This window comes from Phyllobates terribilis, unplaced genomic scaffold (genome assembly GCF_046119375.1).
Source record: "Phyllobates terribilis strain yellow unplaced genomic scaffold, ASM4611937v1 Scaffold_1__5_contigs__length_1240528914, whole genome shotgun sequence".
Taxonomy (NCBI): Eukaryota; Metazoa; Chordata; class Amphibia; order Anura; family Dendrobatidae; genus Phyllobates; species Phyllobates terribilis.
In genome coordinates this window covers 10542043-10556669 of record NW_027362761.1, presented here as the reverse complement: position 1 = coordinate 10556669, position 14627 = coordinate 10542043, and the positions used below count along the sequence as shown (strand labels likewise).

Below are 14627 nucleotides of genomic sequence, written 5' to 3'. Positions count from 1 at the left end.
GGTGGAGAAAGTAATTTAGGGGAGCACACAAGGAAGGACTGAAGGTAGAGGGGACCATGTAGAGTGACAGTTAGTGACGTGGGTCACATGACAGACAGTATAAAAAGACAGGTAGAAACATCTAGAAGGGCCCAGTGAGTGAGAACCGTTGAGGAGTAGGGTCCAGACAGAGTGAGGGCCCAGTCAGAGGGGCCCAGTAGGAGAGAGAACGAGAGGTGCGAGGGAGTCAGAGAAGGGGTCCAGAGACAGAGAAGGGATCCTCGGGGCACGGGAAGTGCGGAGTCCACCCGTGCGCCCGAACTCACATCGACTGTAGTCGGGAGAAGGGATCAGGTCGCAGCAGGGGACCGGCCCCAGACTAGTGGAGGACTGCAAGACTCAGCTAGCAAATCAGAGGCTGCGGTATCTCTAAGTGCCGTAGCCAAAGCCACACACATTCGCTGAAAAGGTGGCCATATAGGACCAAGGGGACAGAGAGGACGTCGCCCGACAAGGCCCGCGGCCACTGGCTCGGGACACTGTGTGTGAGGCGCAGGGCAGGAGGGCGATATACAGCGCAGAGAGAGACGACTCGGGAAAGGTACAGAAGAAGGGGGTCCCGATCAAGTGCACCCAAGTTATCTGAGAGTTGGCTGGATCTCTTCCCCGGAGTACACAGGACTCGGTGGGCTGTTATAACCTGCTGGCAGTTGTAACCTGGAACATCATAAGGACTGTGAGTAAAAACTTGAAGACTGCACCCCGCTGTTTCCTTGACTTAGTTGCTGCATCACCTGCCTTGCACTACACCAACAACAAAGCTACCTCTTTAACTGCCCTGGGGCCTAGCTCTATCCGTGGAGAGTTGAACTATCTCTGCTGCGTCACCAACGGTCCCAGTGGATCTGAACAGCAGTGGCGGCCACCTATAGCCGCATACTGCGGGTGGCTTCACGAAACTTTATCCCCAAAACTTTATTCCCCTCCGTTATTGACTTCCCGGGGCCACGGACCGGGTCACGCCACCGTGACTATCACAAAAGAACCGACCGGCCCAGCGCAGAGCAGTCCACGGCCCCAGGGGGCGCTTCAGAAGACTATGGGTAGTGCATTATACTTTGTGTACTATATGGGGGCTGCATTGCACTGTATGGAGGACTATGGGGTTCATTATTCTCTATGGAGGATTATCGGGAGTGTATTATACTGTATAGATGACTATGGGCAGTGCATTATACTATATGAAGGACTATGGGGTGCATTATTCTATAGGGAGTGCATTGTACTATATGGAGAACTGTGGGTGGTGCATTTTGCTATGTGGTGGACTATGGAACACATTATATTATATGGCGGATGATGGGGAGCATTATACTATGTGGAGGACTATGGGGTGTGCATTATACTATATGTACTATATTGTGGCTGCATTATACTTTCTCGAGGACTATGGAGTGCATTATATTATATGGAAAACTATGGGGTGCATTATACTATATGGAGGACTATGGGTTGCATTATACTAAATGAAGCCTATTGTAATGCTGGGTGATGGTGGAATGACCCACTGCTAGTCAGCATAAGAAGTGTGTCAGTCACACTTGGCGCTAGCCGTCACACTGTTGCACGCCCATGAGGGCTGGGTATATTCTTCACCCACATCCCGGTCCTGGCAAAAGGGAACCATACATTGATAGTAAAACAGACACATGGATGACACACTGATGGTAAAACAGACATCCATATGGTAAAAATGGACACACGGACCATACACTGATGGAAAAACTGTACACATTGATGGCACACTGATGGTAAAACAGGACACACGGACCATACATTGATGATAAAAACAGCCACACTGATGGAAAAAACAAATACACTGATGACACCCTGATGGTAATAAAGGACACACGGATGACACACTGATGGTAAAAGAGAACACACTGATGATACACTGATGGTAAAGATGGACAAACTGATGACACACTCATGGTAATAAAGGACACACGGATGACGCACTGATGGTAAAAACGGACACACAGATGACATACTGATAGTAAAAAAGAACACACCCCACACAGATGACACATGGATGCATATGACTGATGACCCCAGTACCATTTTTTCACATACATGTTTAAACACCAATGTGTGAATGAGGGCTAATAAATGGCAGCCTGAAGCTGCAGAGTTTGGCTAATACTTAAAGGGGTTGTCCAATACTGGAGAACCCCTGCCTAATCACTTCAGGACCCCATAAAATATAAACACAATCTATACTCACCTCCCACAGCAGCAAATTTTTTGAGATGTCAACACTACTATTTCCAGCATATCATGACATTTTTGTCACATGGCCTCTGTAGCCAATCAGCAACCAATGATTGGTTGCAGCCTTTATTATATATAAGAAGCAGATCTCCACTCAGACAAAATATTGCAAAATTGATGAGCAGAATCTGATCAGCAATCAATGATTGGCTTTAACAGCCGCATGACACAACCATGTCTCATGACACTGGTAATAGCAGAACCAACATCACAGGAATGGTGCCTCTGCATAAAGTAAATATAGATTGCTTTTATTTCCAGAAGTGATTAACAGGGTTTTTTACATAGTGGACAACTCCTTTAGTGTTGAAAAGTACTGCAAAAATATAGCTAAGATATATTACTATTAGCAATTAGTCATACCTTGAATTTTTTCCTCAATTCTTTTAGCTCTTTGTCTTCATTTTTTGATTTTTTTGTATTTTCTCTTTTTGGTAAAGAATGTTTGTCACTAAAGAAAGAAAAAAAAAACAACATGTACAGTAATGTTCCTCATGTATTTTATTACTAAACTGAACCACACCAGGGGTTCACATCCTGCGGCCAAGGATAGCTATGAATGCGGCCCAACACAAAATTGCAAGTTTACTTAAATATTATGAGATTTTTTTGTAACTATGCGTCATAATGTCATGTAAAATAAGTGTATGTATGCTCTCCCTATTTGTACGCATAAGACAATATGCGGCTTCGAAGGTACAATATTCCAAGAACAGACAGTAGAAATGACACCATCAGATAATACATGTGCTCATGGTGTCTTAGCGTGGCAATGATTATCAATTTCAACCTGCAATTGCTACATTAGGTGATTATTGTAATTTAAAACTCAAGTAATCATTCTTATTTGATTATCAAAAATACTTTTACACCTCGGTGACGCCTCACAAATTGCCCGTTGCACTTCACAAACGTCTCTCTGCATTGCACTGAATCAGCAACTGAGAGGGCTCTGCTGTGGCGTCGGTAGGCACTTTGATTTGAGGCCAGAGCACCGAATGATAACTCCATCACCACTGATGTGAAGAATGCTGGAGGCATAATTCCATGTCAATCATTGTAACCTATTTGGCAGGGGATTAAAAAAAGAACCTTCTGTGTGCAGCTGTAACAGAACATCTAGCAGCAGCAAGAGACTGAGTGACAGATATCACACCTTGAGCCAGCTCAACTCAGAACAAAGGACTTGCATGCCATGTGGTTCCAAGCCATGTGGGTTTCCATCAATTAGACAGATAGAAATTCCATATTGAGTTATAGAAATACTATACATCCTAGACATACCTCGAATAGATTTTTGAAATCCCGAGGACATGGTGAATGTACGCCTGGGTCTCGACCCAGTCTACCACATAGTGATAGGAAGATACACGGCACAGCCAATCAAAAACCCCTAGGGCCACGGTATTTAGTCTCCATGCGTAGCAGGGGCTCGGTTGGATCCGATGACACAAGAACTGGCTCCCTAAGAGCGACCATTAAGGAGTTATGACTAGTGATGAGCGAGCATGCTCGCTACTGCTCGGTGCTCGCCCGAGAATCTCACTCCTCGAGATGCTCGACGCTTGCCGAGTATTTCCGGGGTAGCTCGGCGGGAGCTTGGGTCCCCTCCCTGCATGTTTGGTGCTCTTTACAGAGCCAATGAACATGCAGGGGTTGTCTGCCACTCACTGTAATTCCGCAGCCATGTTGGTTGTGGCATTACAATGATTGGCTGGCCGCACAGCGTCATCAGGTCTAAATCAGACCTGACACCGCCATGCTCGTCACAGTGACTCCGGAATCAGACAGTGTAGGGAGAGGTGCTGCTGAGCTAGGGAGAGATTTGCTTGTTTTTAGTTAGTGTAAGTGTACCAAGCTATATTAGAGACACATATCCAACTCAACAAACAGTCCTTCTGAGGACTAATCAATCTGCAGAGATATCAGGCAGGCAGTGTATCTAGACAGGCAGGGTATATAGCAAACTGCAGTGCATATAGCACAAGAAGCTCCATTCCAGTTTTGTCTGCTGCTGCTGTTAGATATTTCTAGAAATTAGCCCAGGTCTCAGGGGCCAGGAATAATTTTTTTGGATCTTAATCCTCATTATTTGCTTAAAAAGCTATCCAGAGAAGACAGTTTTTCTGCGCCATTTGCTTGTTGGCACTGCAGAATACAGCCAGGTCCTCTCCATATTACAGCGCTAAAAATCCAGCTATTTAAAACTGTAGTTTGTCTGTCACACAAATCACATATAATTGCGCTGAAAATACTGCCATTTCTGGCCTTTATTAAAAAAAATTTCAGTGTGTCAGTGAAACTATTGAAACCAGTTTGCTGTTCAAAATAGTTACCTACAGGCCAGCTATTCAAAACTCTGTTTTCTCCGTCACATGGATCACATATATGTTTTCAGAAAATACTGCCATTTCTGGCCTCCATTAAACATTTGTTTCAGTGTGTCAGTGAAGCTATTGACATCAGTTTGCTGTTCAAAATAGTTACCTACAGGCCAGCTATTTAAACTGTGGTTTGTCAGTCACACGGATCACATATAAGTTCGCTCCAAATTCAGCCGTTTGTGGTGAGCGTGGAAGATATTGTCCTCCATTTAAAATGGGCAAGGCACGTGGCAAGGGGCGGGGAACTGGACGTGATGGTGATAGTGCATGCAGAGGCCGAGGCCATGGGCAAGCTGAAATTCTGCCACAACAAACACCCACATCTAATCGCTCGACCTTCCTGTCCAAATTAATAGAGGACTGCAGAACACCTCTATTGAACACAGAGCAGTGTCAAAAGGTTATTGGTTGGATAGCAGATAATGCTTCCAGTCACTTAGCCACCATCACCACCACCCTGTCTTCCACACGGTCAAGTCTCAGTAGCCATGAGTCTGGACTGCATATTCCTCACCCTGAACCTCCTTCCTCCCACCATGTCGAGTGCCCAGAAACAACTGATCCCACACTTGGACACTCCTAAGAGCTGTTCACTTTTCCATTTATAGATTCGGGCCTCTCGCCCGGTCCACTTGAAGCGGGGCAAGAGGAGATCGCATGTAGCGATGCCCAAATATTTGAGCAGCCACGGTCACACAAAGGCAACGGTGGAAAAGTGTCACAAGAGGTGGACAATAATGAGACACAATTGCCAGAAAGTCAGGACGAGGACCACAGAGTGGAAGTGGAAGACGAGGTAGTGGATGATAGAGTAACTGACCCAACCTGGCAGGAGGACACGCAGAGCGAGGAGAGCAGCACACAGGCCGAGAGAGGCAGAGCACCCCAAAAGGTAGGAAGAAGCAGTGTGGTGGCCGCAGACAGAAGGCAAGCAACCGTTCCCAGTAACACCAACACGAAAGAAGTTGCCAGTACAACTGTTAAGTCTTCCAGAGTCTGGTTGTTTTTAAAAGACTCTGCCGATAACCCCAAAAATGCCATTTGCACCACCTGCCAGGCCAGCATCAGCAGGGGTGGCCTAACTACCAGCCTGACCACCACCAGCATGATCAGGCAAATGGCAGCAAAGCACCCGACTTTTTGGGCCGAACCCCAGGGTCCAGGAGCAGCATCAGAAAGCACATCCACGTGCCCTGTGCAGCGTTCAGTTGTCCATACCCCAGTCCTTGGAACGCAAGCGCAAATACACAGCCAACGCCCCACAGGCCACTCTACTAAATTCCCACATTTCACAACTGGTTGCGCTCGAAATGTTGACTTTTAGCCTCGTGGAGACAGAAGCATTCCGCAACCTGATGGCGGCGGCCGTCCCTTGGTTCTCGGTCCCCAGCCGCCACTATTTCTCCCGGTGTGCCGTCCCCGCATTACACAAGCACATGTCCCAAAACATTAGCCATGCCCTCAACAAAGCAGTTACCGGGAAAGTCCACCTAACCACCAACACGTGGACAAGTGCTTGTGGGCAGGGACGGTACATCTCGCTGACGGCACACTGGATTAACATAGTGGAAGCCGGGACCCAGTCGGACCTTGTGATGGAACACATCCTCCCGACGCCAAGGATTGCGGGCCCTAGGTCAATCAGGGTTGCCCCCACAGTCTACAGCTCCTGCACCTCATCCTCCTCAGCCTCCTCCTCTTCTTCAGCCTCCATCTCCGAAATGACCACTTCAGTCACAAGCTGGAAGCACTGCAGCACTGCCTTGTCAAAGCGGCAACAGGCTGTGTTGAAGCTAATATGCTTAGGTGACAAACCGCACAATGCTGAAGAGTTGTGGACAGCTCTGAAAGAGCAGGCAGATCTGTGGCTCACACCGCTGAACCTACAGCCAGGCATGTTCGTGTGTGACAATGGCCGGAACCTGGTGACGGCTCTGAGGCGAGCTCACACACATACCATGACTGGCCCATGTGCTTAACCTCGTGGTTCAGCAGTTTCTCAAATCCTACCCGGAGCTGCCGGATCTGCTTGTTAAAGTACACCGCCTGTGTGCCCATTTTAGAAAGTCAGCTACAGCTTCCGCCGCCCTTGCCATGTTTCAGCAGCGTTTGCAGCTTCCGGCTTACAGGCTGGTGTGTGATGTCCCCAAGCATTGGAACTCTACACTGCAGATGTTGGGAAGGATTTGTGACCAGAAGAGGGCAGTTGTTGAGTACCAGCATCAACAAAGCCGTCGGTATTCAGTTCAGACTCCACACATAAAACCTTAGGAGTGGACATGGATGTCAGACATATGTACCATCCTCCAAAACTTTGAGGACTCCACCAAGATGGTGAGCGGCAATGACGTTATAATTAGCATCACTTTCCCGCTTCTCTGTCTTCTGAAACGCTCTCTGCTGACAATCAAAGAGGATGCATTGCAGGCGGAGCACGATGAGATGGTGCAAGGAACCATACAGGGTGATTACACACAGCCCAGCCTCATCTCATCCCAACGTGGATTGGGTGAAAATGAGGAAGAGGAGGAGGAGGAAGAACAGGAGCTAGTTTCATGCACTATAGACAGTACTACCTGCACAACTGTCATACCGTCTGTTCAGCCTGGGTGGCCTGGGGACAGAGAGGAGGAAGAGGAAGAGAGCATGGTCACTCGTCCTCTTGGTGAGGACACCAATCTTGCCTGTTAGCAGTCTGACATGCATGGCTGAGTATATGTTACGCTGCCTTTCCCATGACCCTCGCATTCTCAAAATTTTGGATGACAGTCATTACTGGTTGGTGACACTTCTAGACCCACGCTACAAGGAGAACTTTATATCTCTTATTCTTGAGGCGGAGAGGTCTACAAAAATAGGGTAGTACCCGGAGGCCCTTGTTGCGGAACTATTAAAAAAATTCCCATCTGAAAACCCCCACGCTACAAGGAGAACTTTCTATCTCTCATTCCCGCGGCGAACAGGTCTGCTAAAATGGTGCAGTACGAGAAGGCCCTTGTTACGGAATTATTAAAAAAATTCCCATCTGAAAAACGCTGGCGGCAGAGGTCATAGTTCGTTGGACAACCAAGGACTACAGGCGAGAGAGACAACTCCAATCCAGCAGAGGTAGGGGAACACTGTCAAAGTTCTGGGAGAATTTGCTCAGCCCCTCCCATTGCACAGGCCATGAGGCGCGGGGTACTCTCACAAGGAGTGTAAAGTTTGGGAAAATGCCGAGGGAGTACCTTGCCGACCGTACCAACATCCTCCGTGCCTTATAATTATTGGGTATCCAAGCTGGATACGTGGAATGAACTGGCTATCTACACCTTGGAGGTCCTGGTCTGCTCTGCCGCTAGCGTTTTTTCAGAGCTGGTTTTTAGTGCAGCTGGTGGAATTATAACTGATAAGCGCATCTGCCTGTCAACTGAAAATGCTGACAGGCTGACTCTTATAAAAATGAACAAGAACTGGATTGGGCCAGACTTCTCAACACCACTGAATGATAGCAGCGTAACATAAACTCAAATCCAGTTTCCTTTTTTAGGAGGTGTATTCCCATGCACCTTTTCACACCCACACATGGGTATACGTTTCCTGATTTTGGCTATTTGCTCTTGTCCTCCTCATCCTCATCCTCCACGAACATATCACCAAGGTGACCGTGGATGCAACACCCACATAATTGTTTCAAAGGGTCTTTGTGATGCCCGTAAAAAAAAAATTTTTTATACAGTATGTTCATGTATACCCACCAGGGGTAAATGTTTGTCAGCCCATACACTTAGTGCATGGGCATTACTAGTATAGGAGACCAGCTCCTCTCTAATGGGAACATTTTTTTGGAGTGCCTCCCAATTTTTGGCAGCCCTTGCATTCACTTCATAGGCCAACACTATGGGAGACCCACTTCCTATTAATGGGAACATTTTTTTCATGAGGCCCTCTACATCTCTTCCAAGGGACATTGGAGTGCCTCCCAATTTTTGGCAGCTTTTGCATTTACTGCATAGGCAAACACTATGGGAGACCCACTTCCTAATAATTGGAACATTGTTTTTAAAAGGCTCTCCGACCTTTACGTCTCTTGCAAGGGGCATTGGAGTTCCTCCAAATTTTTGGCAGCCGTTGCTTCACTGCATAGGCAAACAGTATGGGAGACCCTCTCCTTTCTAATGGGAATTTGTCATTACTGTGGCCCTGCTCTATGTGTCTTTAAATTGTTAGTGGGGTTTTTCCCAAATTTTGGCAGCCCTTGCAGTCACAGCATGGGCATTACCACTATAGGAGACCCTCTCCTTCCTAATGGAAATTTGTCGTTACTGTGGCCCTGCTCTATGTGTCTTTAAATTGTTAGTGGGGTTTTTCCCAAATTTTGGCAGCCCTTGCAGTCACAGCATGGGCATTACCACTATAGGAGACCCTCTCCTTCCTAATGGCAATTTGTCGTTACTGTGGCCCTGCTCTATGTGTCTTTAAATTGTTAGTGAGGTTTTTTCCAAATTTTGGCAGCTGTTGGACTCACCGCATACCCTATAACTGTATAGCACACCTGCTCCTTTGTAAAGGAAACATGTCATTACTGTGGTCCTGTTCTATGTGTCTTTAAATTACTAGTGAGGTTTTCCCGAATTTCGTCAGCCATTGGACTCACTGCATACCCTATAACTGTATAGCACACCTGCTCCTTTGTAATGGAAACATGTCATTACTGTGGCCCTGCTCTATGTGTCTTTAAATTGTTTGTGGGATTTTTCCCAAATTTTGGCAGCCCTTGCAGTCACTGCATATGCAATAACAGTATAGGAGACCCACTCGTTAATAATGGGAACAACAAAGCATAGCCAGCTGATGGCTCTCTAACAATAGCGAGGGCCGACTGCTGGCCTTTTAAAAATATTAAGGGCCGCCTGATAGCCCTATAAAAATAAGCTTTGTGACTTTCAGAGTCCCTCCATCATAAATGAAACAGGATGTCTCTGATGATGTGTCACACACCACATGGCCAGATAAGGTTGTAAAATGTTAAAATTACATTTCCCGGTGAATGCATTTGTCTTAAAAAATAACGTAACAGTAGGATCTATATTTAGTATAAAAACCAGAGTCGCCAATGTATCCTCAATGTAATCACATTGTTCAGCTCCTGCACCTCCTCCTCCATCTCCGAAATGACCACATCAGTCACAAGCTGACAGCACTGCAGCACTGCCTTGGCCAAGCGGCAACAGGCTGTACTGAAGATAACATGCTTAATGCTTAAGGGACAAACCGCCCAGCGCTGCAGAGTTGTTGAAAGCTGTAACACAGCAGCCTGATCTGTGGCTCTCACCGCTGAACATACAGCCAGGCATGGTCGTGTGTGACAATGGGCGGAACCTGGTGATGGAGAAATGACAGCCGGAGTAGATACAGTTTCCCTCTATGCCAGTCCTTTCACTGAGCTTAAGAGTATGGCTGTCGTGAAATACAACTCCCACTGAGAAGCTGTTTTAGATGGAAAAACATTGGGACCACTAGAGGATTTGATTCTGAGGGCTCACCTTTCTCCCCCGCTCAAGAGCCCCATAGCAGCTGCAAAGGTAGTGCTATCCTGAACTCTCCTGATGTAGAAGCCAGGGCACACCAGAGGATTCTCTGGTGGGACCATCCAACCCTGCCGAGAAGCAGTTCTGGCTAAGAAAAGTGTGTGGGAAGGTTGCGGGACACTCTATGGCTGCTTTTTTACTGAGGTGGAAACCCACGCAAACACGGGGATAACATACAAAATCCTTGCAGATGTTGTCCTTTCTGGGATTTGAACCCAGTATCCCAGCGCTGCAAGGCTTCAGTGCTAAACACTGAGCCAATATGCTGCCATTCACCCTCTGATATCTAACAGGCTGGAGAAACTTGCACCTACTGCCACTCTATCTTCAGCTCCTTTGTGAGAAACTAATGTATCTGGGCAGCCACTCAGTAAATAAAATTCCTGAGAAGGAAATTGGGGATGGCTTCACTACTTGTACTGGGGGCAGTGCTAATACCATGGCCTCGTAGCATAGTTTACTGGAAATATTCCAGGCTGGTAGGAGGCAAGCAGATTTCCACAGAAAAGTACCAGCAGTAATGTTCAGGGAACCGCACTTGTAGAAGGCTGAGACAATACCGGGAGAAATAGTGGTGGCTGGGGACCGAGTATGGACACCCAGCCGCCGCTGCCATGAGGTTGTGGATAGCTTCCACCTCCACGAGCCTAAAAGGCTACATTTCAAGTGCAAGCAGCTGCCCTGAAATCTGTCAGTTTAGTTTTGCGGCCTGTGGGTGGGTGGCTGGCTGGCTGGCTGCATACTTGCGCTTACATTCAAAGTAACAAAAAACTAAGCATGGACGGAGATTAAGTGTGGCAATGTATTCTTGTGTTTTGATGAATAAAAGCTCTGGCCAACTCATTTCGATTTCCAGAGTCTTTTGTTATGGGGTTTGGCAATGCAGCCCAAGTCTTTAGAGGAGAGGCTGTTTTTCTTTACACTCCTTGCAGTCTTTTCAAAACCAAAAATATTTATATTTCATAGTGTTTCTTGAAGTAGTTATACAATAAAAATAAGTAGCAAATGAAATGAGAACAGAACACCTCAAGGCATATCAAATAATAGTGAAACAAATAAAGACAAAAAGTATGATCATAATATGCAGTACATATATCAGCTCATTATAATGCAGTACAGGATGAATTTAAGTCCATTAAATGTGTTTGTGCTCTGTGGAATAGTATGTGAGTGGTTAAGTATGCTGTAAAAAAGAGAAAGAAACCAATTTGCAACACAAATGGTGCTTGAGTGACATAAATATCATTCACACCCTCCTTTTCTTTCACTAGACAGGTTTTATGAAATAGTCAACGAAAGAAAAAAAAAGGTAGATAAAAGTGTGTAAAATAGAAAATTAAAAAAAGAGGGGGATGTGTAAGGAGATAAGGAAAGGAAGAGAATTCTGTAAAGAAAAGGGCGAGAAAGCAAGAAGAAAAGTCAGAGAGTATTACGCCTGCCTGTCTCACGCATCAGTTTGGTGTAGATAGCAATCTCATGATTTCTGAGTATTGGATCCAGGGTAGCCAAATGTTTTTAAAACAGCCTTATTTTGGAGGATACACTTAAGTTTCTCATTAACCATGATCGATTAGAGTTTTAGCTTTACTCAGATACTGAGCCCCATCCACATGCACTCACTCCAGCGTGGATGTACAGTTACGTCCATATGAGAGAAAAGGTTAAAGTTAAAATCCTACCTAGCTAATAAATTTGGTATGTGGACCATGACTGGAGTTCTTCAACCTGGTTTAATGACAGTAGGATTATTGATTCTTTAAGTTCAAGCTATGAAAGAGGGAATGCAGATGTCTAGGTAGTGAAGAAATGAAGAAGCCCCCTTGAAGTTTAAAATTAAGCTTTAGTAATTTGACTGTTGGAAATTGATATATAAGGCTTCAAATTTGGTATTGTTTACATTAAGCTAAGAAAGTCAACCAAAAATATCAAAAATCCTAAAAATACTACGAAGGGAAGTGAGCGAGAAAATGACAAAGGGTAGCACGTCATTAGCGAATGATACGCATATATGTTCATCTGATGCACACTGACTACAGACCAAACAATATGATCCTTATAAAGCAAATTAGCCAAAGGCTCGATCATAAGCACAAAGAGCAAGGAGACAGATGGAACCACTGCCTTGTACCATGACAAATCTGAAAGATATCAGAGTTAAATCCATGAATGCAGATCCTAACAAAAAAAAGTCCGCATAAAGAGTATGGAGAATGTTCAGGAACATGAGACCAAAGCTCATATGTCCTAAAACATGCTGCAAACAGGTCCTTTAGTTGATCCATAGACTGTCTAGTAAGACTTTCACTCCATGCTAAATTCAAAATGAAAACCGTATTAAAGACTTGGTGACTGTTATCTGATGCCTGCCTATCAGGAATATATCTCAATTGAATTGCTTTATATCTAAATATATTCACCCTAATCAGTTAAGTGACCAATATTTTAGTGAGGATATTAACCACTTCGCGCTAGAGCCTGTTTTTGCCTTCGTGACCGGGCCAATTTTTTCAATTCTGACCACTGTCACTTTATAAAGTAATTACTCTGGAACGCTTCAACGGATTCCCCTGATTCTGAGAGTGTTTTTTCGTGACATATTGTACTTCATGATAGTGGTAAAATTTCTTTGATATCACTTGCATTTATTTGTGAAAAAATCAGAAATTTGCCGAAAATTTTGAAAATTTTACAATTTTCAAACTTTGAATTTTCATGCCCTTAAATCAGAGAGATATGTCACACAAAATAGTTAATAAATAACATTTCCCACATGTCTACTTTACATCAGCACAATTTTGGAACCAAAATTTTTTTTTGTTAGGGAGCTATAAGGGTTAAAAGTTGACCAACGATTTCTCATTTTTCCAACAAAATTTACAAAAAACATTTTTTTAGGGACCACATCATATTTGAAGTCACTTTGAGGGGTCTTTATGACAGAAAATACCCCAAAGTGACACCATTCTAAAAACTGCACCCCTCAAGGTGCTCAAAACCACATTCAATAACTTTATTAACCCTTCAGGTGCTTCACAGAAATTTTTGGAATGTGGAAGAAAAAAATTAACATTTAACTTTTTTCACAAAAATGTTACTTTAGACCCAATTTTTTTTATTTTTGCAGGGGTAACAGGAAAAAATGGACCCCAAAATTTTTTGTGCAATTTCTCTTGAGCGCGCTGATACCCCATATGTGAGGGAAAACCACTGTTTGGGCGCACTGCAGGGTTCGGAAGGGAAGGAGCGCCATTAGACTTTTTGAATGTAAAATTTGTTTGAATAATTAGCAGACGCCATGTTGCGTTTGGAGATCTCCTGATGTGCCTAAACAGTGGAAACCCCCCACAAGTGACACCATTTTGGAAACTAGATCCCTTAGGGAACTTATCTAGATGTGTGGTGAGCACCTTGCACCCCCAGGTGCTTCACAGAAGTTTATAATATTGAGCCGTAAAAATAAAATTTTCACATTTTCCCCACAAAAATGTTTTTCATCCCCTAATTTTGCATTATCATAAGGGTAACAGGAGAAATTGCACCATTAAATTTGCTGTGCAATTTCTCCTGAGTATGCCTATACCCCATATGTGGGGGAAAACCACTATTTGGGTACACTGCAGGGTTCGGAAGGGAAGGAGCGCCATTTGACTTTTTGAATGTAAAATTTGTTTGAATAATTAGCTGACGCCATGTCGCATTTGGGGAGCCCCTAATGTGCCTAAACAGTGGAAACCCCCCACAAGTGACACCATTTTGGAAACTAGACCCTTTAGGGAACTTATCTAGATGTGTGGTGAGCACATTGGGAGACATAATAAACAAATCAGTAGCAGGTGAAGAATTGGTTTTATTTATTTTTTACGCCGTTGCTCGTGCAGTATAAGTGATGAGATTACTTTATTCTTCAGGTCGGTGCGATTACAGAGATACCAGATTTATATCGGGTTTTTATGATTGACAGCTGTCACATACTAAATGACGCTTTTGTTTGCAAAATCTAGTTTTTGCATCGCCATATTTTGAGAGCTATAATTTTTCCATATTTCGGCCGACAGAGTCATGTGATGGCTTGTTTTTTGCGGGACGAGTTGACATTTTTATTGGTACCATTTTTGGGTACGTGCCATTTTTTGATCGCTTTCTATTCCGTTTTTTAGGAGGTAAAATTAACAAAAACCAACAATTCAGGAATTGTTTTTTGAGGTTTTTTTTATGCCGTTCTGCGTGTGGTAAAAGTGATAAGGCAGCATTATTCTTTGGGTCAGTACGTTTACAGCGATACTACACTTACTGTATATTGTTTTATGTTTTGGCGCTTTTACACAATAAAACAATTTTATAGAAAAAATATTTTTTTGGCATC

The 14627-nt window shown here is 44.4% G+C and overlaps 1 protein-coding gene across 6 annotated transcripts in view; it reads right to left on the bottom strand.

Moving 5' to 3' along the window:
- LOC141167232 (uncharacterized) overlaps window positions 1-14627 on the bottom strand; it is a 632749-nt gene that overhangs the window by 117584 nt on the left and 500538 nt on the right. For all 6 annotated transcript variants that reach the window (XM_073654689.1, XM_073654734.1, XM_073654964.1 and 3 more), the window contains one exon: window positions 2674-2761. In XM_073654689.1, coding sequence (XP_073510790.1) covers window positions 2674-2761 — 88 coding nt within the window. The remainder of the gene's footprint in view (window positions 1-2673; window positions 2762-14627) is intronic.